At 52.4% G+C, this 24,313-nt stretch overlaps 1 protein-coding gene across 4 annotated transcripts in view; it reads right to left on the bottom strand.

Annotated features, from left to right (window-relative positions):
- Positions 1-21,835, bottom strand: part of DIXDC1 (DIX domain containing 1) — a 29,593-nt gene extending 7,758 nt beyond the window's left edge. The window contains exons 1-6 of one of the 4 annotated variants that reach the window (XM_068172285.1): positions 21,776-21,835; positions 8,499-8,628; positions 7,695-7,820; positions 6,627-6,867; positions 5,495-5,602; positions 632-744 (exon numbers count right to left, since the gene is read on the bottom strand). In XM_068172285.1, coding sequence (XP_068028386.1) covers positions 632-744; positions 5,495-5,602; positions 6,627-6,867; positions 7,695-7,820; positions 8,499-8,628; positions 21,776-21,832 — 775 coding nt within the window. In that variant the 5' untranslated portion in view covers positions 21,833-21,835. Of the gene's footprint in view, positions 1-631; positions 745-2,785; positions 2,898-5,494; positions 5,603-6,626; positions 6,868-7,694; positions 7,821-8,498; positions 8,629-19,158; positions 19,402-21,775 lie in introns of those variants that run through there. The other 3 variants (XM_068172284.1, XM_068172286.1, XM_068172287.1) reach the window with 3 other exon arrangements.
- Between the last annotated feature and the right edge of the window lie 2,478 nt (positions 21,836-24,313).

Here is a 24,313-nt window from a genome sequence, read left to right as displayed (position 1 = left end):
TTTAAAAGTTTTAAAGTTCTCATAAAACTTCTTTAGCCTTCTGATGTTTACATATTTGAGAGTCAGAGTTCCCACACAATTTCATGTAGAAATAGAATAGTTTACATATTTCTCTGTGGGTGGAGAGAAATGATTGATTGATCTTTGGACCAGTGTGGTTGGAGAGGTGGCAATTCCATCCTCCAATCCACGGTCACCTCTGGAATTCTATAAATACCAGATTTTTAAATGAAACTAAGTCTTTTTCTCTTCTGAACTTACCAAGCTCCTGTGTGCTCATTTCGTGTCCAATAGTGACAGCTGCATGTGCTCCTGGCAGCCCAGGAGGGCCCTGCTCCACTCCCCAGGGCCAAGCTGTGGCAGCTCATCTGACCCCAAGGATTTATGCCTCATTCCCGAGGCAACCCAAGCTTTCCTACACACACTTTATCCCAGGTAACTTCCCACCAGGCTCAGGGAGATCTCCAAGCACAGCACTGGGGACAGTGTGTGTGACAGAGGGGGAAAAGCACCTGTGGGCTTTGCAGAGCATCCCTCAGAGCCCCAGGGACACCCAGCAGGCAGCAGTAAGCCATTCCAGTCCCTGGGGAGCTTTCCAGCTTTCATCACACACAACAGTCCCAGGTTTTACCTGCTTTAGGCTCTGTCTCTTCAGTCTGGAGGATCACAAGTCTCTCCTTCTCCTCCGAGGGGGCTACAGTGGACTCACTCTTTGCACTGTGGACAGGGCTGGGTGAAGTCAGGCTGCAGAGCAAGGCAGGAACAGCTCTTTTAGATGAAGATGATGTTGATCAGCACTAATTTTGATCAAGCATTTCTCTATATTCACATTTATCTAAGAATTATCTGCATCCCAGAGAAACCTTCAACAACCCAGCCTGGACATGTGATTTTTTGAATTCAGACTCTCACACAGGGGTAGGACCGCACTCAGGGGTAATTTACTGCCAGCCTTATGCTGGACAAAAAGCCACCCTGGCCTCATCTCTTGCTCCAGAGCTTTCAGATGAATCATTTCAACTTTAAATCCCAATATATTTGAGAGTCAGATTCCACTCACTCGTGTTCTTCGATTAAAACTTCTTGGAAGTGCCCACATATTTTCACAGGAGCCATCTCAGCTGACTGGGAGGGTCAAGCAATCTTTTTCTCAGAGATTCTTCCTGCGTGCATCTCCCAGACAACATCAAAAGGTGGCTGAAGCTCACTGACCCATTCAATGTACCCCGAAAGTCGCAGGAATTAATCCTTGCAAGTGTGAGCAGGAGTTAATTTTTCATTCTCCCCCAACACAGAAACAAAGGGCGGGGAACAAAAAGAAAAACAGTGTGGAAATAATATAATAGGTTTAGAAAAAGAAGAGGCTTCAGCAGCTCCCTCCCTGCATCTTCCCAGCACTGCTGCTCCGTCTCCCACAGCTCCCACAGAATGGGAAAAGCCCTGCAATAGAGATGGAAATGACTTGCTGCTCCTGCCTGCCCCACTCCCACGGCCAGGACGAGCCTCTCCTCATTCAAATCACAGACCTGAGTCCAGGTTTTCGTGGTCCAGACTTCCCCCGTGTTCAAGTGAAAGAATAATCATTGTCCAATAGAAATGTCCCACAGGGACAGTGCCTGTCCTTTCAGGTGTGTCCATGATGCTTCGAGGGCTCCCAGCCACCTGGCTTTGCTCCAGGATTTACCTCCAGGAATTCCAAATCCATCACAGCAGTCCCTCATTAGACATATTTTTAATATCAAATTTGTAACCAGCCCCTGCTCCCGCTCATTGCTGAATGAATTATGCATGGCATAAAATTATGGGGCTTTGGGTTTTTTTAAATGTTCTTTATTACTTGATTTGGCAGTTCTGCTGGGATTGCATTATGTAAGAAGGGTCAGAAGAAAGGATGAAACTTTCACACAACACAGATGCCAGCAGGAAGCCCAGCTGGTCTGACATGGCCAGCAGCTCCAGGAGGGATTTTGCTTCCTTCTAGGAACAGATCTCAGAATTCCCTCCCTCCCCTTCTCAGCTGATGCTCTGAAGCTGCCCTCACCCCGAGGCACTGCTGGTTCTCATCTGTGCAAAAGCTGTCCCAGAAAAACACCACCAGGCACAGATGGGAGAGAAGGTGGTGAGACAGGGGAAGCGAAAAGGATGAGCAGGATGAAAAACAAGGATATGAGCCCGGAAATAACATTCCAAATCCGCTTCTCCCAGCACTGGATCTGCAGCCCAAAGCCAATAAAAGGCACCACAGGTGGGGATAGGTCCCCACAACACCGACAGCTTTACATTTCCTGAGGCATTCCCATGTCCCCAGACCCTTTCCAGGCAGTTTTCCTATTTCAAAAGGCCACTGGGTTCAGCCAGCATCCATAACCACCTCCCAGACACTGCAAACAGTGGCAGAGGCAGCTGGAGCAGCAGCACAGGTCAGGTTGCTTTCTGCATCACCCAATTAATGCTGGAAACACTTGCCCAGGTTCTGTATCAGTGCAGGCCATCAGAGTATGAAACACCCGCTGATGCAATGCCTTTAAAAGTGCAGAACAATTCCCTATTAGAGCGTGCAGAAACGAGGGCTGGGAAATGAAAGCTTTCCAAGAGAGATTTATGATGCAAACTGCTCCACTTTATTCCTTTCACCACTTGGTTCCTTAACCCACATCCTGCCTCCCCCGAGCCCCAGAGCCGCCAGCACAGCCGGGGCTTCAGGGCAAGGAAGCCCTGAATGTCCCGAATTTTAACAAACGCCCCATCCCTGCTGCTCCCGAGGACAATGGACACAATCGCTCACCATTTGACCTGCTTCCCTCCCATGATCCCACTTGGACCTTGTGGCCTCACAGAATCCGCAGGATCCCGGCTCCGCTCATGCCTCCTTCCCTTCTTCGCACGCCCGGCTCCTGCCAAACAAACTCCTGGGGGAAGCTTTGCGAGCCGGAGTGCCGAGAAGATTCCCAGCAGAAACAACACACACACACGCACACAAATTAACCAACTCGGGGGCTTCGCCAGCTGAGAGGCAAATCCGCAGCCCCCACGAGGGGGTTTGATTCCGGAGCCGGGGAATTCTGCAGCCTGCCTTCGGCTCCCGCTGCTTTCCCTCGCAGGTTATTCGTCTCCTGCTGCTGCATTTTGGTCAGCTGCACAGCCGGTTGTTTTCATCACCAGGCTCCGGGCTTGCCGGGGGTGTTTCTCATCCCATCCCGCCCTCCTTGTGCTGCCGAGCATCCGAGGAGCCGCCGGGGGAAGGAAGGAGCCGCTGCCGGCGCGGGGTCCCTGCGCTGCCGGGGGGATGCGGGCTCTGCTCAGGCTGCTCTCCCGGCTTCCAGAGGGATGGAGGCTCTGCCCAGGCTGCTCTCCCGGCTTCCAGAGGGATGGAGGCTCTGCCCAGGCTGCTCTCCCGGCTTCCAGAGGGATGGAGGCTCTGCCCAGGCTGCTCTCCCGGCTTCCAGAGGGATGGAGGCTCTGCCCAGGCTGCTCTCCCGGCTTCCAGAGGGATGGAGGCTCTGCCCAGGCTGCTCTCCCGGCTTCCAGAGGGATGGAGGCTCTGCCCAGGCTGCTCTCCCGGCTTCCAGAGGGATGGAGGCTCTGCCCAGGCTGCTCTCCCAGCCTCCAGGGGGATGCGGGTTCTGCCCAGGCTGCTCTCCCGGCTTCCAGAGGGATGCGGGCTCTGCCCAGGCTGCTCTCCCGGCTTCCAGAGGGATGGAGGCTCTGCCCAGGCTGCTCTCCCGGCTTCCAGAGGGATGCGGGCTCTGCCCAGGCTGCTCTCCCGGCTTCCAGAGGGATGGAGGCTCTGCCCAGGCTGCTCTCCCGGCCTCCAGGGGGATGCGGGCTCTGCCCAGGCTCTCCCCAGCCCCAGGCACGGCTCCCTCTCCCTCCTGCTGTCACACGGGCTGTGCAGGCACAGCCTTTCTCCGAGATGCCTGGCTCAGGGGTGGGGGAGGGAATGCTGCTGGAAGGGGAGGGGAAAGGGAGAGGGATGGGTGAGGGGCTCGGCGGCCTGGGAATCATCTGATTTTTGGCAAATTTTTCCATGAATCTTTTCGGCAGCCTGCACTCGTTGGTGCTGCCGTCCCTGGGAATTGGGAGAGCTCGGAGCGGGGAAGGAGCCGGGGATGCTGCCCTGGGACACCTCAGCAGCAGGGCGGGCTGGAGGGGGGTCGCTGCACTCGATAATTTCTCTCAGCAATAAAAAAAGCATCTCGTTTCTCCCAGCCAGTTCTCCTAACTGAGCTAAGCACATTCCTCCCCGCGAGGAAAGGGAAAGCGTCTTGTTTTCATCGTGCAGAATTGTGTCAGCAGAGACACCCCCAGCAGCTGGAGGGGAAGAATTCTGCCAGTTTTTGATCACTTTTGGAAAGATTCTCGCTGTGTTCTGCCCTATCAGCAATTACATCACCATTGCATTCTGGGCAGAGAATTCATGACATTATGGGGAAAAATCAAACAGGAAGGCAGGATGCGCAGAGAGATTTTTGTTTACCACCAAAATACCAAAATATGAGGAAACAGCAGCCACCTGATAGGGTAGAAGAATACATCAAATTCCATCTCCCTTAAACTGAGGGATGAGAGCAGAGCGTGGCGCTCCTGAGCTCCGGAGTTCAAGAGCCAGCGCCAAGGTCCTGTGGCATTATCCACGAAACGCTGCTGCCAAGAGCAGGATTTTTACACCCCCCTGGCAGGCCGGCCTCAAAAGCACACTGCTGACATCATGTGGAGGCACTGCTCCAGCACTGCCTCCCTGCGAGCCCCACACTCCTCCCAAAGCCTGTTTACAAACCCTCTCTCGATGACACGCAGCAGAAGTGGGGGATAAACACAAACTCTTGTGTTTTTCTCCTCTGTTGGGCAAAGCAACCTCAATTTTCAGGTACACAGAGAATTATTGGTGCTGCGGAGCGTAAAAATTGGCCTGAGAAACGCTGGGGAAACGTCCTGCCTGCTGAGAGGCTGTCAGTGGCAATCTGTCCTTGGCAAATGAGCTCCTCACTCGCACACAAACGGGAGGGAGGCACTCGGGGAACAGCCCAGGCAGGGGAAGGACACGGAAAATCAGAGGTGGGGCTTTCAGTGGCAATGGGAGACCCTGGAGCAAAGAGCTGCAGCTGGCCACGTGCAGCCCTGCCCTCGGATCTGCTCCAGATGAGATTAACTGGAGCACAGCAGCACTTCCAGAGGGAGCTCCAGTTGTTCAGTAACACACTTCTTGCTCTTCCGAGTAGTGTCTGGTTCTCTGGGGGAAAAGGGAGCGGCTTCCCTTTACTACAGAGCTCTCCATGCTGGATCAGCTCCCTCACTGGAGTAATTTTCCTTCAAAAGCCCCTTTTTTGGCTGCATTTTCTCACAGAAAACTGCTTCACATTGATTCCTGAGGTTTCACCCTCCAGACCAGCCAGGGATGCCCTTTTCCATCAGAACTGAGCGGATTTTGGTGAGGAGAACAGGCACTTCAGGGGATGTCAGGCAGAGGACACATCTTGGCAATAAAATTCCTCACCTGGAAGGGTGGGACTCCAGTGGCACGTTCTGCTGGCCCTCGTACTGCTGCACCAGGGCCCGCACGCTCCAGTAGGGATTCTCAATCTCCTCGTCCATGCTGCTGTTCCTGGGGGGAACAAGCACAAAATGAGGGGAGCCTCACCTGAGTGCTGCTGGAATTCTTCTCTCTCCAAAAAGGAGGGGAGGAGAGCTGAGGAAAAGGAGGTAAGGAAGAGGAGGCAGCCGGAAAAATGCCAATTTTCCTATCAGGGATCCCCATCTTCTTGGTGTTAAGGGAAAACGGGCAAACAGGCCTTGTTGTTTGAAACTCATCCCTAATTCTGTGACTGCAAAACTCCAAAAGCTCTGGGAATGCAAGGAAGCATCACAAGGACTGGCTTTCCTGAAGAACTCCGAGGCTTTTGCAAGGGAAACCTTTAACATATTATTTTTCAACGCAAGTTACCCTTTCAGCCTCCTTTCCAGACTGCTTCATGGGCGCTCCCTTGAGCCAGTATCAAATGGGCAAATGACCTTCAGCTGTGTAAATGAAACCCTGCACAGCCCCAGCACCTGGCTCCCAGCTAAATGTCACTGCTATTATTGTTATTGTCACCCACACAGCACCTCTGGCAAGGGGCAAATGGGATTTTCAGAATTATTCCCTGTGTGTGTGTGTGGATTTTCAGCATCCCCAGGACCCAGCAGCCGCCTGGAGCAGTGGGATGAGCAATGGAGGAGCCAGAAAGGACTTGTACAACATCCTCAGCTCTGGAAATAAAGCTCCAGATCTCCGGGGTGAAAACCTGACTCGTGTTTCGCTTGGCATGAGAACATCTCCAAGGAGACAGCACCAAGGGCAGCGTGGGGAGAAGGAGGCAGCACAGTTCCCTCTGCCTGGGCTGAGACTCCCTGTTCTGTTCCAGGGAGATAAAGAGAGACCCAGCTGCTGTTTTGCTGTAAAACCTGAGAGTAACCTGGGCTGGCAGCAGAGCCAGGTCAGTGCCCCCTCTGCGAGGGCACTTTTAGGTGTTTTTGCACAACACAGCTTCCTCCCACCAGGAATAAATCGGACAAAAGTACATTTATTTTCATTTTCTTTTGAATTTCAATCCAACCCAGGCTGGCATAAGCAGGGAAGAGCCCCTCACCTCTGTCTGTGCCTGAACACGTCCCGGCCGGACTGCTGGACGTCCTGCCGGACATCAGCCAGCGCGGCCACCGCCCCTTGGGCCACGGCGGCGGCCGAGCGCGGCCGGAGGCTGCCCGGGGGTGCTGCCCAGCTCCTGCCCCCCGAGCCAGGGGTGCCAGCTCTGCCAGAGCCTGGTTTGAAGTGAGCAGCCAAGGCCAGGATCAGCCTCATGGTGGATTTCAAGTTCCCCTCGACGATATCTGCAAAACGCAAATGTTTGGGTGGTTAACGTGGAGTGCCAGCAGAGCTGTGGCTGCCCAACAAGATGAAGATAATTAAAGGCAGCAGGGCTGTCCCAGCCCAGCAAAGTGCCTGCCACCTCCACAGCACAGCCACGAGCCTCCCTTTATGGCCATTTCCAGCAGTTAGTTACTGAACACATAATTACTGAGGGCTCACTCCGAAGCAGAGCACTGTCACTGACTTTATTAGCAGAGAACTGCCTTTTTTAAAACACCAAAGCAGAACAGCAATGCATTTCTCCAGTGGTGCGCCATCAACTGTTTGCAGCACCCTGCAAATGTAAATGAATCCTCTTCAGTGATATCACACTGCATTTTCCATGATGTCATGGCAAAGATCAGCCACTCTTCCAGACCAAGATTTCCCAAAACAATTTAGTCAGAGCTGCTCAATGTCCTGACTAAGCCACGCCACAGACATGTGATTGTGCCTTGTGTCTCCTCTCTGCTTCCAGCCCATGGCTTCCAGTGAACCACAAATATTTTTCCATGTCTCCTTTCACTCTAGCAGGTTTATGTGTCCTTTTGGTGAAAGATTCCAAGCCTGTATTTTTCATTACACCACCACCTGGGCTTCTCAGTGCTCAGTAGCAGGAAAAAAAGTCACTTTTTTTTCTCTGCATTGTCCATCTTTCAACCCAAAACCTTCTCTAAACCAGAGGGGGCAAAAACCCTCAACTTCCCCACAAACTGACACATTAATTTACTCATAAATTACCAGTTGCACAGAAAACAAAGGCAGAAACAGGATCACAGCAGCTAAAATCCCCCCCAGGGCCACGCACCTTTAGCTGACGTCTGGTGCATGCGGATCTTTTTCGATGCCACGAACTGTAAGACTTTCTCCACATTTTCTCTCATCTCCTGCTGGCTGCTGGGGTTGAGCTCGATGCCACTCAGCTTCTCACCAGCTGAAGGGAGTGGAAAAGCTTTGTAAGAGGGGAGCTGAACCTCTGGGGAGTGCCAGGGGGATCGCTGGCACTGCTCTGATCTCATGTCTGGGTGCTGCATGGGGCTTCTGGTCCAGCACCAGGTGTAACTGGGTTTGGGGCTGTTTTGGGACGATGGCAAGGTTTTGGGGGGCTGTAGCAGGATTCTGGCAGGATTTGTGGCCCCCCGAGGGACCCACACTGGAGCTGCCTCTTCCCAAAGGACTGAGCTCCATGGAAAGGGCTGACCTGGTGAAGAATTGAGGCACGTGGGACAGACCCACTTGGGAGGAGTTTGGAGAACTGTCCCCCAGTGGGGCAGGGGTGAGTGTGAGGAGGAAGGAGCAGCGAGGACAATGAACTCACTGCACCCCCATGCCCTGTCCCCCTGCCCAATGACACCAGCAAACCGGTCTCCCCAAAAAACACCCCCTACCTCCATGTGGGAGTTCCCAGTGCCCCTGCCAGGTTTCCCCATCTGCTCTGCCTCTGAGCCATAAGGGCTGTAATAGAATTGCATTTATGATCTGATTTATGATTGTTTGCCTTCCCAGCCAGCTCTGCCACCCCCCAGCAACATCTGCCTGACAGATGCCAGAGCCAAGGCAGCGCCAGAGCCAGAGCTGAGGGGGAAAAACAGGGCCAGATGGCAGCACTGACCTACAATCTCGATGAGCAGGGCAAGAGTGACCCCATCCCGCAGGTCCTGCCTCAGGTCCTGCACTGGCCTCACCGCCGGCTTCTTCTTCAGCTGGGAATTCACCCAGGCCACATAGGCCTGCAGCTGTTGCTGAAAACAGAAACCAAAAGGTTTGCGATGCAGACATCTCGCTTTCCTCTCTGACCGCCGCAGATCTCGGCCGTCCGCCCTGGGAAGCGAACAGCAGAGCGCTCACCCCAAAGCCTGGCTGCCATCCCTGCAGGCTGTGGGGCAGCTCAGCCCCGCCAGGGTGGGAGCAGGGAGCAGGACGGGACCCCTGAGCTGGGCAGGCTGACCTGAGAGCTTTTCACTTCATCTGCACTGAGCCACACCAGCGCTGTCACCTCCTCGCTTGGCTCACTCTGTGTCCCATCCCCAGAGCAGGAACCCAGCGTGCAGGAGCAGGGAGCCCCGAGTTATTGCCCATTTAACAATTCCAGGACAAGCAGGGGAGGTTTCCTGGGAGAGACGAGAGCCTCCCTGTGTAACACTCCCAACATGGCTCATTTGGAATGCTTGTACAGCCCCTGCACGTCCTGGGAGCTGCCTCAGCACTTCCAGTGGCCCAGTTTCTATTCCTGCATGCAGGGAAGCTGCCTTGGGCCCTGGGAGCCAGGAGCAGGGCCTGGCCAGCAGCTCAGGAGGGATGCTGTGTGTGGGAGAGACCAGGAAAACTCAAACTCAAACCAGGAAAACTCAAACTCAGACCAGGGAAACTCAAACTCAGACCAGGAAATTCAAACTCAGACCAGGAAACTCAAACACAGGTTCTGGTCAGTGTGAGAGACCAAGGAAACTCAAATTCAGGTTCTGGTCGGTCTGAGAGACCAGGGAAACTCAAATTCAGGTTCTGGTCAGTGTGAGAGACCAGGGAAACTCAAATTCAGGTTCTGGTCAGTGTGAGAGACCAGGGAAACTCAAATTCAGGTTCTGGTCAGTGTGAGAGACCAGGGAAACTCAAATTCAGGTTCTGGTCAGTGTGAGAGACCAGGGAAACTCAAATTCAGGTTCTGGTCAGTGTGAGAGACCAAGGAAACTCAAATTCAGGTTCTGGTCGGTCTGAGAGACCAGGGAAACTCAAACTCAGACCAAGGAAACTCAAACTCAGGCTCCTGGTCACCCTGAGGACCCACCTGGCACAAATGACCCAAAGGCAAAGAGCAGATCCCCGTGACCTTTCCCTTTCCACCCCCTCTCTCTGTAACCCTTCCAGGGCTGCTGCAAAGGCTGCAATCCCCTCGGGCAGGGCTGCAGTGGGACATGGAGGCTAAACAAACTGATCCATTGATGGGATTACCTCCCTTTTCACTAAGCTTCCCGTTATTGTGCCCATGCAGCAGGTTTTAAGCCCCCATTCCATATGATCTCAGCAGTGCCAGGCAGAGCTGATGCTTTTACAGCCCATCAAAGTCACAATCTGGTCACAGCCTGGCTCTTAATTACCCTGACATAGGAAATCCAGCTTGAATCACTCATGGCTCGGTCTGCTGGTTCAGAAAGGTGCCTGGACCTGTGTGAGGCAGCTCTGCTCACTCAGCAGAGGCTGGGGAGCTCAACGGGGCTCAGGGGCTGCCCTGGTGGCTCTGGGGGAAAAGGGAGCAGAAATGTCAGATCTGATCCATCTCTGCTGGGGCAGACCTGGCCTGCCCTGGGGAGGGGCTCTGCAGCTTCTTCTGCTGTAGTGGCAGCAATGCCCAGCCCCAGAAGTCTCTATTTTGTACTTTTTCTAATCATTTTAGGAACTGGCACTGATTCCCCAAGGGCACAGCCCCTCCCGTGTCCTGTTTAAATCTGCAGTGTCCCCAAAAAAATCCTGTGTCCCCAAAGTCTGCTGTTTTTGGGGGAGTCTCTGTGGCTCTTCCACTTCTGTCTCATTTAGAGGAAAAACCCTTTCACCAAGCAGTTTGTTTTCTGTTCCTCCTCTCAGAACATTCCTCGTGCATTCACAAGAAAGAATTTTTGGCAAGACTTTAGTCTCTATCTCTTAAAAGCAGGAGGAGGTTGTCACTGTTATTATTAGTAAAAAATAAAAAAAGCCATCCCTACATCCCAGAGCAGTTACATTTTAAACAATGAGTATTGAAAGGAGGCTTCTGAGGCAATGGAATTGGGATGTCACCAGGACAAAGTCGTCTCACTCCCATGGCTGCTGTAATTCTGCAGACTTACACTTCATTAACAGACGTGGTTGGTTGGTTTTGGGTTTTTTCCATTAAACATAAGATTTTCCTGCAGGCGTTCAGACAGTTGGACTGAAGAGCATTTCCTAACTTTGTACCCAAAAACCTGGCAGACTGAGTGACTTCAGCAAGAGCCTTGGATTGCTGCAGAGCCCAAAAATCCAGGGAGGGAGCTGTCTCTGCTGGCAGCTGAGGGGAGCATGTGACTGAACTTCCCAAGGAAATTTATCAGAAATAAAAGTTAAGTGACCTAAAAATGGCTTAGTGCTGTGAAATGCATGAAGGGACAAAGCCCCGAGCTGCTCAGCAGAAACCCCAAGGGCAGTTTTTGAAGCTGGAGAGTCCAAAATGCTTCACTTCTCCATCAGCTGGGGAATAACAAAGGACATTGTGGGCTGCACCTTCAGCCCTTCACCTTCAACACCAGCCCTCACTGCTGATTTCCACCTCTAAATCCACAGATTCAGGCCTCCAAAAGAAGTGAAAGATTTTTTGTCTCGCCTCCTCAGGATTCCATTTGTTTCAAGCCCCAAGGCAGCTACTTCAACACAGCCCTAAATATTATCACAGCAGCATGCTTTGCTGCTTGGGTGGACATCATTCCTGCCACCTGCCCTGGGAAATACTCCAGGAATCAACTTCCAGCACAGGGAGGACAAAGATTTGCTGGGATGTGTCCTGCCCTGGGAGCAGCAGCTCTTCCCAGCCCATCCCACCACACCAAAACACCCCTGAGCCTGCATCTGCCCACAGAAATGCCCCAAACCCACGGGTTCCATCCCCATTTGGGGCTGCAGGCATCACAACACCCACCCTCACACAGCTCTCAGCTCCTTTTAGCCAACAAAATTCCAAAGGGAAAATAAAAAAAGGTCTGGGAATGAGCATGACACTCCTCAAGTGTTCCTGCTTCCCCTGCACTTTGGTTGGAGCCCAGCCTTGGAATTTTCAGGGTTCAGGCTGCTCAGCTCCTCACCAACACTTCTTCCAAACCCAGGATTTTTCAGAGGAAAACCAGCCTGGTGTGGGGTTTACCATACAGAACACACATTATTTAGGATTATGCTGGAGCTAAGCTTAATCCTGTTTACATTAGCACAGCTTTGTGTTCCAAAAAAAGCCCCTTTTACCTGTACCTTGCCATGGGGAAGAGCAGCAGCTGTGCCTGAAGGGAGCTGGAGCCCAGCTTGCTCCAGGCAGAGCTTTGGGGGGCGTTTTTGTCTTCCTCTGGAAGACTTTGCAGGGCAGGAGATAATTTTTAAAGCAAGGTGTTAGGGACTATAGGACATCCCAACAGAGTTCCACGGGCGAATTACAGGTTGGGATATATGAGGTTCATTTTTACCTCTCTGGAATTAAAATATTGCACATTTTGGTGTTGAACAAATGGACAAAATCATTTTTCTAGCAAGGAGGGCCTGCCATGCTCACTCTTGTCTTCTAGTAGATCCTGTGACCCTGTTTCCTTCTAGAAACAGATCCCTTCTCTACATTAATTTGATGAGTTTGAATCCATCCTTATCACTGGACTCGGATAATCATCCTGCCAGGACGAGGTTTTTGAGGCTCTTTACACTGATTTCCCTTTGTGCACTGCTTTGATGAGCTGGAATCCATCGTTACTGTTTGATGGAGGGAATCATCCTGCCAGGACGAGGTTTTTGAGGCTTTTTACACCCATTTCCCTTTGTTGCACGCTTGTGGCCACTGCCCAAGCCCCAGGTCTGAGGAGGTCACCAAGAAGAGCCCTGGTGCTCCCAGGATGAAAGGAATTCACTGTTCCTCCCCCCAGAGCCCTGAGCCAAAGGCCTGCAGCAGCCTAATTGCATTGGGACGTGCTGGTTGAGGCCCTGTGTGATTTCTAAGCTTTCTGGCATTACCTTAATTAAATGGGGACTGCAATTTTCCACCCAGCCTTCCTCCAGTTTGCTGATTAATTTTTTGTTGTTGTTCAAGGAGGCCTTTGTAGAAGCAGAAAGCACAAATTCCCAAGCAAAGAAAATTATTCCCTCTGCTCTCAAAGCCAGCAGAAGATTTCATTTCCCCCTGTCAAAACTGATGCTTGAACGTGATTTGGGTTTTTCAATGTATTGAGATGCATCCCACAGTGAAAACCACCCAGTTATGACCACAGGGAAGCCAGAATGACCAACAGCACCCACAGGAGTTCTCCTTCATACAACTCTTAATTTAAAGCAGGTGTTGATTTCCAGACTGCCCAGCTCTCCAGCAGGACATGGAATTTTTGACTGCAGAGTTTTCCACCTTTTCCTCAGTCCTTTCTTTACCCATTGACAGGAAGAGTTTAAGTGTGAGCAGCAAGGCCCAATTCCATCCCTAAATTATTTCTCTAATTTTCACTTCTCGTAAAGCCAAAGACTGCCATGGCCCATTCCAGAGTCATCCAGCTTCCAGTGCAGCATGAAGTCATTCCCACCTGTGCCTAGATACACTGGCATTTCATTAATTGTGTGCTGTGAAAGGGCTTAATAATGCAGATGTACGATCCTGAAGCAGCAGCACCTCTCACATGATGCTCAGCAGGTATCTGAGGCCCTTTTCCCACCCAGGCAGAGCTTGTGTGCCAGCTACAGGCAAAAAAAAAAAAAAAAACCAAAAAAAAAAAACCAAAAAAAAACCAAAACAAAAAAAAAAAAACACACAAAGAAAAAGGCAAAAGCTGGCAAAGAGCTGAGCTTTGAGTGCAAAGGAGTCCAAAGAGGACTTTGGAGCACATGATTCACCCTGAGCTGTCAGATGGTTCCACTAGACCCGAGCAAAGGCCAGGGTCTGTCCGAGCACGCTGCACTGACACATCCCCTGGTGCTCCGGGGAGGAAAAGGAGCTCGTTCCTCCTTCAGCAGCATCCCCATCCCCAGGCAGGGACAGGCAGCTCTGACGGGAGCCTCAGCTCCTCAGGACTCCAAAATCTGCAGGCAGGGACTCTGCAGAGGGGAGGGACACCCAAGGAGGATCTCTGGCCCAGGATGAAAGCTCTAAAGGCACATTTAGGACACAGAATTTTGAATTCCCTCTGCCCATGACCTGCTGGGAGTGTGGCATCCCCTTGACCTCTTCCTACCCATAAAGCAGCTGCAAAAATCTTCATGTTCCTGGTAAAATGGTTTGAAAACCAGAAATCTGTGAGTGCTCCTGTGCAAATGCTCCGTAAAGACACCCCGCAAAGGGACAGCCTGGCTTAGCCATCAAGGCAGGGATTGAGTCCTAACTGCTCCAGCCCTAATCCGACAGAGCAGCAAATACCTGCTGAGAAGTCCCAGTGCTGGCCAGGCACCAGGGTTTGGGGGCAAACTGATCACAGAGCAAGGACTGGTCTGCGAAAGCACATCTGGGGGTAAATGCAGGTGTGGGGAGCCCCAGCTGTGCTTTCTGTCTGTGCTGGAGGCTTGGAGGGCTTTCAGGGCAGCCCAGGCAGGTCAGACACCCTGCAAAGGCTCAAAGGGTTCTTCAGACCCAGCTGCCTCCCCGTGGCTTTAGCAAGGTGGGGAAGGTGTGAGATGCTGCCAGCCTCGCCCCAGAACAAAGCTGGGGTGACAAACCAGCAGTGTCGGAACCCAGAATGTCCCTTGGACACTCTTGGATGTTCTGGGCCCGGGTCAGAAGCATTTGAGACCCTGGAATGCAGCCACAGACCCCTGTGGCTTTGAACCTGACCCATGGAACAATTTACCAACCTTGCAGGAAGAACAAGAAATCACAAAAGTTTAGATATTATAGTAGAAGTAGTCACAAAGTGAGAGGAAGAGTTTTTGAGTGCTGTACTGGGGGGATTTAGGCCTTGTACAGAGGGGTCTGAGTTTTGTACATGGGGGTCATCAGTTCTAAGATGAAGGGACTTGGGTGTGCCCTGTCCTCTTTCCTTCTTCTTCCTAACCTCTATGTTCTTGGTGATGTTGGCACTCACAGGTTGGTTTAGAGTAGAAAGTCACTGTTCAATACAGGTGATGGGCACTGGGGTAAAACCATAAACATTTAACACGCAATGTATGATATAAAAGAGGGCACCAGCCCCCTGGCAGTCAGTGTGTGCCCTTGCCTGACTGCTGAACGGAACGCAGCAGCTCAGGGAGAAATCTTTTAGAGAACACACAATAAACTACCTTGAAACCGGACGACTGAAGACTACTGAGTCTTTCTTTGGAGGCACGGGTTGGAGGAGAGACTTTTCCACCTTTCGGGGTCACCCCAGTGTGGGGGTGAGTTCTGAGACAGCAGCACCTCTGGAGCTTGGTGTGTCCAGGGAGGATTCACTGCCCGGGAGCACTGAGGCTGAGCAGGATGAGGGAGCCAGAAGTCAAAACAGCTCTCCATGGTGAATCCTATTAATCCTATAAATAGCCCTGGCGGCAGGAGAGGGTGAGTGCCAGCTCCTTGTGCTGGGGTCACACAGCAGGGACCTTTTTGTCACAGAGCAGGACCTTGGCCCGAGGGGAGCAGAGCCAGGGCCGGGCCACACCGCCAGAAAATAACCCCAGAGAGAGAAACCAACCGAAATCCAATCCAATTTTTATGATTGGCTTTTTGCAAATATTAAAATAAATATTATATGTGTAACGTTAGGAAGTTATGCTGTATTAATTCTCTTAAGTAGCATGTTAAATATAGTTTTAAGTTACAATATAATGTTAAAATAGAATCTCTACAATGTAAAATATTTTTTTTAATGGCTCAAGAAAAAATATAAGATAAACAAAAAATTCTTCACACAGAGATAACAGCGACTGGGCACACAAAGAGTTACAGCCTCCTTATCAGAAAATACAAACATCCTTCCACCTCCTCTCCATCTTTATAGAACCACCAAAATGAAGAGAAAAAATTTAACAAAAACCAAAAAAAAATTCTTAATTTACAAAGAATTTCTGCATCATGTATAAAATATATAAATATACAACAGGCTGTTGCTTTTCAGGGTTGTTCCTTTGCACACAGGGCATGGTTTTGGCAGCTCAGTGCCCAAAAACATCCGGACGTCTGTAATTCTTTGCTTTTATTGTCTCACAGTGTCCTGATCCTCACTGTCCCAATTCTTATTACTCTAATTTTATTACTATTTTTAGTAACTATTTTATTACTAATAAACTTTTGATATTCTAAAAAACAAGTGACTGGTGTTTTTCACAGCCCTGCTTGCCAAACAGCTCTGCTTGGGCCCTCAAAGTCTCCCTGTCCTCTCTGGAATGGATGTGTTTGTTCAACATAATCTCGGGGGTGGGGCGGGGGGGAAAGAAAATAGTTATTTTAAATGACTCGCTGCACAGAAGCAGCCACATAATTAAGTTTGCCACAGGAAATGATCCTCCAGCTCGAAAGAGAGGAGGTGTGTTATTGTTAAAATGCAGCTTGGAGCCGCTTGTGACACATCTCTCTGTGCCCCATCTGTTTCCAAGAGCTGACAGAAGTGGCAGCACATAAATAAACTGCATTTCCCCGAGGAAAGGGAACAGGCTGAGGCCACATGGACAGAGTCAGCGCAGACGAGACCCCTCTCTGTGGCCCCCTTTCATCATAAACTCCTGCTTTTAGCAGCCACACATCCCCAGGGCACCGTCCAGCTGTGGGGTTCAATTATTTATCTGCCTGGGAGCGGGAGAAGTCCCCACAAACAGCAGGGAAACACCCTCAAGGCAGGACAGGCCATTCATGAGGGGCTTTAATGCCCACGGGGGGGACTTGGCTGCATCTCGACATCAGCCAAAACCATCCTGGCTTCAGAAGTCTGCAGGTAACAGCGCCCACGAGGGCTCCGACTCTGAAAGGGAAGGGGGAAAAGGGAAATAAACTGGCCTGAAGGGACAGTTCAGCAATTCCGGGGCGCCTTGGGCAGGATGTGATTCCGCCGAGGTGCCCTCAGTCAGAAGGGATGGAGAGGAAGGGGGAAAATGGAAATAAACTGGCCTGAAGGGACAGTTCAGCAATTCCGGGGCGCCTTGGGCAGGATGTGATTCTGCCGAGGTGCCCTCAGTCAGAAGGGATGGAGAAGAAGGGGGAAAATGGAAATAAACTGGCCTGAAGGGACAGTTCAGCAATTCCGGGGTGCCTTGGGCAGGATGTGATTCCGCCGAGGTGCCCTCAGTCAGAAGGGATGGAGAGGAAGGGGGAAAAGGGAAATAAACTGGCCTGAAGGGACAGTTCAGCAATTCCGGGGCGCTTTGGGCAGGATGTGATTCCGCCGAGGTGCCCTCAGTCAGAAGGGATGGAGAGGAAGGGGGAAAATGGAAATAAACTGGCCTGAAGGGACAGTTCAGCAATTCCGGGGCGCTTTGGGCAGGATGTGATTCCACCGAGGTGCCCTCAGTCAGAAGGGATGGAGAGGAAGGGGGAAAATGGAAATAAACTGGCCTGAAGGGACAGTTCAGCAATTCCGGGGCGCCTTGGGCAGGATGTGATTCCGCCGAGGTGCCCTCAGTCAGAAGGGATGGAGAGGAAGGGGGAAAAGGGAAATAAACTGGCCTGAAGGGACAGTTCAGCAATTCCGGGGTGCCTTGGGCAGGATGTGATTCCGCCGAGGTGCCCTCAGTCAGAAGGGATGGAGAGGAAGGGGGAAAATGGAAATAAACTGGCCTGAAGGGACAGTTCAGCAATTCCGGGGCGCCTTGGGCAGGATGTGATTCCGCCGAGGTGCCCTCAGTCAGAAGGGATGGAGAGGAAGGGGGAAAAGGGAAATAAACTGGCCTGAAGGGACAGTTCAGCAATTCCGGGGTGCCTTGGGCAGGATGTGATTCCGCACGTGGTGGAGAGAGCAGCAGTGCAGCGGAGCTGTGCAGGGAGCAGGCGGGAGGGCAGCACAGCGCTGCTGCCTGCTCCAGCGCTAATCAGGGGGTAATTGGGCTGCCGAGGTGCCCTCAGTCAGAAGGGATGGAGAGGGAGAGGGAAAAGGAAGCAAGAGGACAAAGGAACTTCCCCGGAGGCTCTAGGCTGTGTAGGGTTCGGTCAGCACGCTGCACTGTCTCAATGCCACGGTCATTTTTGTGTAAATAAACACCTAAACGGGCAAGCAGGGACGGGCGGGACGCAGGGCTGGTACGAATGGAGCGCCAGAGCTCCTCTCTCATCTCCAGTGCCTGGGCTGTGATGCCCGGGCAGGTCGCAGGTCACAAATCGCAGGTCCTCCCCTTGCCGAACCCGTTTTAGTTTTACTTCTGTTCCAGTGCGAGGAGGCGGAGATGCCGAGAATCTGTTTTTCTGGTGGGAGAGGGAAGTTTCCTCCACAGCTGAGCTGCCTGTGGGTCAAACCAGCCAGGGCGAGGCACTGAACACCCCTGGGCTTTGCTCCCGTCGTTGATTACGTTATTAATAAATAAGTTACTAATTGTGCCTGGGGAGGATGTGCTGCCCCCGAGCACAGGAAGTACGAGCTGGATTTAAACCCAGACCCTGGCTGGCTAAAAATGAGCCTGACACTGCGAGGAGGAGGAGGAGGAGGAGGAGGAGGAGGGGATGGAGCGATTCCAGCTCAGCCCCGCGATCCAAGGAGCCCTGGGGCCGCCCTGGGGCCGGGGCAGGCTCAGGTTTCACCCCCAGTTTGTTTTCCCGCAGGGGAGCGGGGCCGGGAAGCCCAGCAGGGATGCGCAGTGTTCATTTTCTGGGGATAACGGGCTCGTGGAGGCACAGCAGCCAGGCGCTGCACGGCTGAGGAATCACCCGACACGGAACAGAACTGAGTTCTGCGCTCAAAGAAAGAATAAAACTCCCCCCAAAAGTGAGAGATGGAACAGCAGCAGCTCTGTGGTTCCAGCAAATCCCCCACAGTTTTTCCTCCTTTCCAGCTCTCAGACAGCAGATCGTGCTCCAGCATGGGCTGCCCGGGCGTTACTGTGTGTAAATACCCAACAAAACTCATTTTTTCTGCTCCCCAAAGAGGGAAGTCCCACTGCACTCCCCACACAGCCGCAGGATTCCCAGCTCTGGAGTTTCTTGGTGCATGCCCTTATTTTACGATTCATTACTCTCCAGGCAGAATAGGCAAATAAAGAACACTTGGAAAATTACATTTTCCCGACCAAGCTGAATTTCAGTGCCCTGGGGATTCACCTTACAGAAAAAGATGGGGGGACCCCAAAACAGCTCCAATAAATGCGAGTCCATAAAGCAGATTTACAGCCCCCAGGCACACGGACACGGCACATCCCTCAGGAGAGGAGTCGATTTTACACAACAAACGCTGCCCCACAGCCTCCAGCAGTTTGTATCATTTACCGGGACAGCAGCAAAGCAGCGAGAAGAGCACAAACCCCCCCGAGCCGCACAAACCCCGCCTGTAAAACCGGCCACAAACTCCTCACCCAACTCCTGCCGAAGCGCAGCCCCCCGGGGAGGAACCTCGCTGTTCCCCCCGCTTTTCTGCCCCACGAACGCAACAATTCTGCACAAAACCATTCTGCCTTCCTCCCGGCCAGGCTCGGGGACGTGGCTTTACCTCGGTGAAGCCCTCCTGAAGGATATCCAGCAGATTCCCCCTGGCCAGGCAGGCGAGCATCGTCCCGGGCGAGCCGCCGGCAGCGGCTCAGGGGATGCGGGGCCGCGCTGCCGGCGCCTCGGGGCGCCTCTCCCTCCTCTTCCTCCCGAGCACAAAGGCCGGGAGCTCATCGGGAAGGGCGCTCATCGTCCCATCTGTGCAGCCCGGGCAGAGCTGAGCCCGAGCGCGGCTCGCTTTGGGCATGCTCGGCGGGAGGAGGGAGCAGCCCGGGCAGAGATGTCACTCGGTTGTCACGGCAACGCCGCGGCTTTACGAGATGCAGGCGCGGGGAAAACATCTGAAACCCATTTCCAGCCAAAAGCAAAAAAAAAAAAAAAAAACAAACCAAAAAAACCACCACCAACAAAAAACCCTCCCAAAACCCGCTGTGTAAATGAGATTTTTCAAACCCGCCATACACAGGGAGCTCTGCTTGGTGTGGGGGGAGAGAGGAGGAGGAGGGAGGAGGAGAAGGAAGGGAGGTGATGCCTTGCACGGGGAGCAAAGCACTGAGAGAAGACGGTTCTGCAGCCACAGGAAGCGGCAAGCCAGGCCACGACAGCTGGGAGGTTTGCAAGTTTGAACATCGTATTTTTCAGAGAAAAAAAAAAAAAAAAAAAAAAAAAAAAAAAAAAAAAAAAACAACAACAACAAAAAAACCCCACCACAAACAAACAAAGAAAAAACCCAAACAAACAAACAAAAAACCAAACCAAACCAAAACAAACAAACAAAAAAAAAAACAAAAACCCCCCAAACCCGAAAGAAAACGTTCAAACAATTAAACACAACGCCCAGCTCGCTCTCTGCATCAATACGTGCAATACAGAAATAAGTATCGAGTGTCTCCAGGCTGCCTCTCCAAGCTGGTGTCACCTTACAGGAAGTGCCCAGCGGGAAAGCAAAAAAGGAAAATGAAACCGGGATGGGTGAGAGCCCCTCCAGCCAGGGCCAGTGCCTGGCAGGCACACAGCAGCCCTGCCAGCACTGCCCCCGCTGCCCTCAGTCTTAGCCAGGCATTTCTAAGCGTGAGACGCAGTTAAAAACAAACTTTTTTTTTTTTTTTCCCTGCCTAAGTGTTGAAGCATCCTGAGGAAAAACCAATGGAGTGATTTCACAGCTTTATTCTGCCACAGCTAAAATAAAGAGAAGCAACAGGTCGCTTGCCTCTGTAACCAACCCAAAAGGAGGCGGTTCCCTCCCCTCCCGTTTGAAGTCATTCATGTTTGCTCTCCCTGCTTTCCGTAATTCCGTGGGAGTGGAGATTTTTATGTTTTCATCGGTTCTAATACCACATCTGTTAAGCAAAACAACAGATTACAGCGAGGCTTTGCACAAAGCCTTGTAAGCTGGAGCTGCTGGGGGGTTGGAGCCTTGATCCCGTTTACTTTTGAGCTTCAAAATGCCATTAAATAAATATTTAACCCCGTTTTTAAATGCAATTGAGTAGCTTATGCCTGTACAATTCCAATAAAAAATTGTGGGAAAATGAAGTGGTTCCCCCATGAGACAAAAAGCGACCTAATTTTGGAGGAAAAACCAACAAAACACACCCTGAGCTTCCACTGTGGACTTTAGAAAGCTCTTCTTGACTAATAATTTCTTAGATATATTTCTATTTATTACATTATATATATTTACCACCTGGCTTTTATATTGCAAACACACATTCACAGAGGATTTCTAATATGACAAGGAAGGATGCTGAGATTTTGGGGTCAACCAAAAGGGATTGAAGTCTGGGACCCAGGGGCTCCCTTCCATCCCATCTCCCTCCTGCAGAGCCCCCTCCTGCCCCAACACCAGCAAAGACAAAATGTTCCAAATGTTCTCCTTTCCCCTGCCAGGCTCAGGTACAGTCCTGCTCAGAGATTTTCTCATCAAAGATTTGCTTCTGCAGGAGGTTTGTTATCTCTGCCTGAATGCCAGGGAACAGAAACCAGGCTGGACACGCTGAGCCATTCTCCTGTCCATTGTGGGGACACAAATGGGTCTGGGGTGGGTGTGTGGGCTAAAAATAACTTCTAAAAATTAAATTCCCCTTCTCCCTTTGTGTTTCACTCCCAAGTTTCCAGCTGCTTGTGGCAGGGGTTGTGTTTTCCTGTCACTTTTACACAGTAGGTGCCTTCCAGTGCTACTTTTACAAGAAGCCCTTCCCTTGACAGGAAGGATGCTTCAGAATTCTCCCTGAATTTTCCCAAAGGACTCCTCTGCCCAGTGACTCCAAACCCATCGGGGCACTGATGCCCCCAGCAGCTGCTCCTGGGGTCAGTGACCTCCGAGCCCAGCCCACGGCGTGGTGGCAGCTGGGCTGGTGGCATTGCCACCTCCTGGCCACTTCCAGCATGACCCCAGCCCTTGTCCTTACACACTTTTGGTCACTAAAATCGGCGCTGGGGGGATGAAAACAAGAGAGGCCGGGTCAGGAATTCACCCGTGGGGTTTGTGGGGCCGTGACTGCAGCAAGAACCCAAAGAGCTGCCTAAAGCCACCGCTGCACTCGTGCCACCGATCCCAAACTCCTCGTGAAGCACCAAAAGGGGCAGAAAGGACACCAGAAAGGCTGCCGGGAACTCACGGAGGGTGCAGGAGGCTGCGGGGGCTGGCAGGGCCCCGTGTCCATCGGAGTCCCCATGCTGGATGTCACCTCAGCACCAGGGGAGGGTCCCAGCACTCCTGAACCTGAGGGGAAAAGCAAATCCAGCAGGGACCTGAGCCCTCAGAGAGGGATGGGATGGGATGGGATGGGATGGGATGGGATGGGATGGGATTGATAGGATTGATGGGATGGGACAGGATGGGATCCATGGAATGGGGTGGGATGGGATTGATGGGATGGGATGGGATGGGATGGGATGGGATTGATAGGATTGATGGGATGGGACAGGATGGGATCCATGGAATGGGGTGGGATGGGATGGGACGGGATCCATGGGATGGGATCCATGGAATGGGGTGGGATGGTATTGATGGGATGGGATGGGATGGGATCCATGGAATGGGGTGGGATGGGATTGATGGGACGGGATCCATGGGATGGGATCCATGGAATGGGGTGGGATGGGATTGATGGGATGGGATGGGATGGGATCCATGGAATGGGGTGGGATGGGATTGATGGGATGGGATGGAATGGGATGGGATGGGATCCATGGAATGGGGTGGGATGGGATGGGATGGGATGGGATCCATGGGATCCATGGGATGGGATGGGATCCATGGAATGGGGTGGGGTGGGGTGGGATGGGGTGGGATGGGATGGGACTGGTGGGATGGGATTGATGGGATTGATGGGATGGGATGGGATCCATGGAATGGGGTGGGATGGGATGGGATTGATGGGATTGATGGGATCCATGGGATGGGATTGATGGGATTGATGGGATTGATGGGATGGGGTCTGGAGCACGGGGACACCCAGGAGCAAGGCTGGGATAGGCTGTGGGATGGGAATGTGGGGCACAGGTACAGGAACGGGGCAGTGCTGGGGGGCAAGGAGATGCTGGGGATGGGGTGGCACGGGGAGAAACGGGCACAGAGGGCGGAAAGGGTGGAATGGGATGGGACTGGGTGGGGTTGAGGTGAGATGAGGTGGGATGGGGTGGGATGGGGTGAAATGGGATGCGGTGGGGTGAGGGGGAATGGGGAGAGGTGGAATGGGACGGGATGGGACGGGACAGGGTAGGATGGGATGCGGTGGGATGCGGTGAGTACCAGGACCCGCACCCCCGGCCCTACCTGCTCCCGGCGCGCGTCTCCGGTTGCCGTGGGAACGGGGGCGGGATGGGGCGGGATAGCGCTGGCTCCTCCCCGGGATCGAGGGGCCGGGATCGGGATCGGGATCGGGATAGGGATAGGGATCGGGATCAGAGCCAGCTCGGGGCAGCCCTTGCCCAGCCCCGCACCGCCGCCCCGGGAGCGGGGCCCTGTGTACCCCCCCAGCCCCGCAAAGCCTCGCCCAAAGTGCGGATTTCTCACTTAAAACTAAATATTGCATCTTTAATGATACATCAGCACTCGTGTGGCACACATGGCAGCCGCGGGAAGCACAGATTTTAGTATTCAGTGCAAAACCGAGTCCTTCGGGAAAATCTCTATTGCAGAACACGTGGCTTCCACAATTCCCCATGGAAAACCTGGGAAAAATCACCGGAATGGGAGCATGGAATTGTCTCTAGGATGAACTGTACTTCCAGGAACAGCCCCGAGGGTGGTGTGGAAGCCAGAGCTCCTCAGGGAACGGGAGATAAAGAACCATTCCAGGGGCTCGGGCACTCATTAAAACATGCAGAAAAAATGGGAAGATTGGTCCTCAAACACTTCCACCCTGGCAAACACAGTCCAGAGCAGCTTTACTTTTCACCACGAGCAGGAACTCCTTCATGTTCTTCCCACCCAGCCGAGCTATAAAATGCAAAGCTCTGGGTGTTGATAAAAGGAGCCATTTCTAAATGCTGCCAGTGACCGGGGCTGCCCCAGAATCTGCTCTGCAGGCCAAGACTGAGGAGCAGGATGTGCCAGGCCTTGCTTTAGTGCCTGAAGATGGGGTTTGGGGAGCCCTGGTGCCCTGCCAGTGCTGCCCAGTTTGGACCTTTGATACACTGAATTACTGACACTATTTCAAATCCAGAAACAGGTTCTCAGAGGTGGAGCTGATAGCCCCACGTGGGGTGTGCTCTGTGTCACTGGGGTTTACAGCCAGGGCTGACAGCACAAAAGGAGGAAAAAGTGGAGGCAAAGTCCAAAGTCCTCTCTGAAGCTGCCCAGGATTCATTCCCAGTATCCCAGGCAGCTGCTGGACTCGGAGAACTGCCCTAAATACAGGCAGTGATCTGCAGCTAAATTGCCAATTTTCCCTTGTTTCACTTCCAGTCAGAGCCAGGAGCTCACTCCTCGCTTGTTTGCACAGAGGAGCGAGGATGCACCTCTGAACAGCCCATCAGTGACAGAAATTGTTCTCTACCCTCCTAATTCTGCGTTTCTGGCTGCCAGCTGCTGTGCATGGCTGTAGAACACTGATTTTCGGACAAGGGGATGCACCCAGGGCCTGGCTGCACCTCCAGGAGCAGCTGTTGGAAGGAGACAGAGCAGCAGATCCTGCTGGAGGTGTCCTCTC

This window comes from Anomalospiza imberbis, chromosome 24 (assembly GCF_031753505.1).
Source record: "Anomalospiza imberbis isolate Cuckoo-Finch-1a 21T00152 chromosome 24, ASM3175350v1, whole genome shotgun sequence".
Lineage (NCBI taxonomy): Eukaryota > Metazoa > Chordata > Aves > Passeriformes > Viduidae > Anomalospiza > Anomalospiza imberbis.
This window is presented reverse-complemented; position numbering and strand designations above follow the sequence as displayed.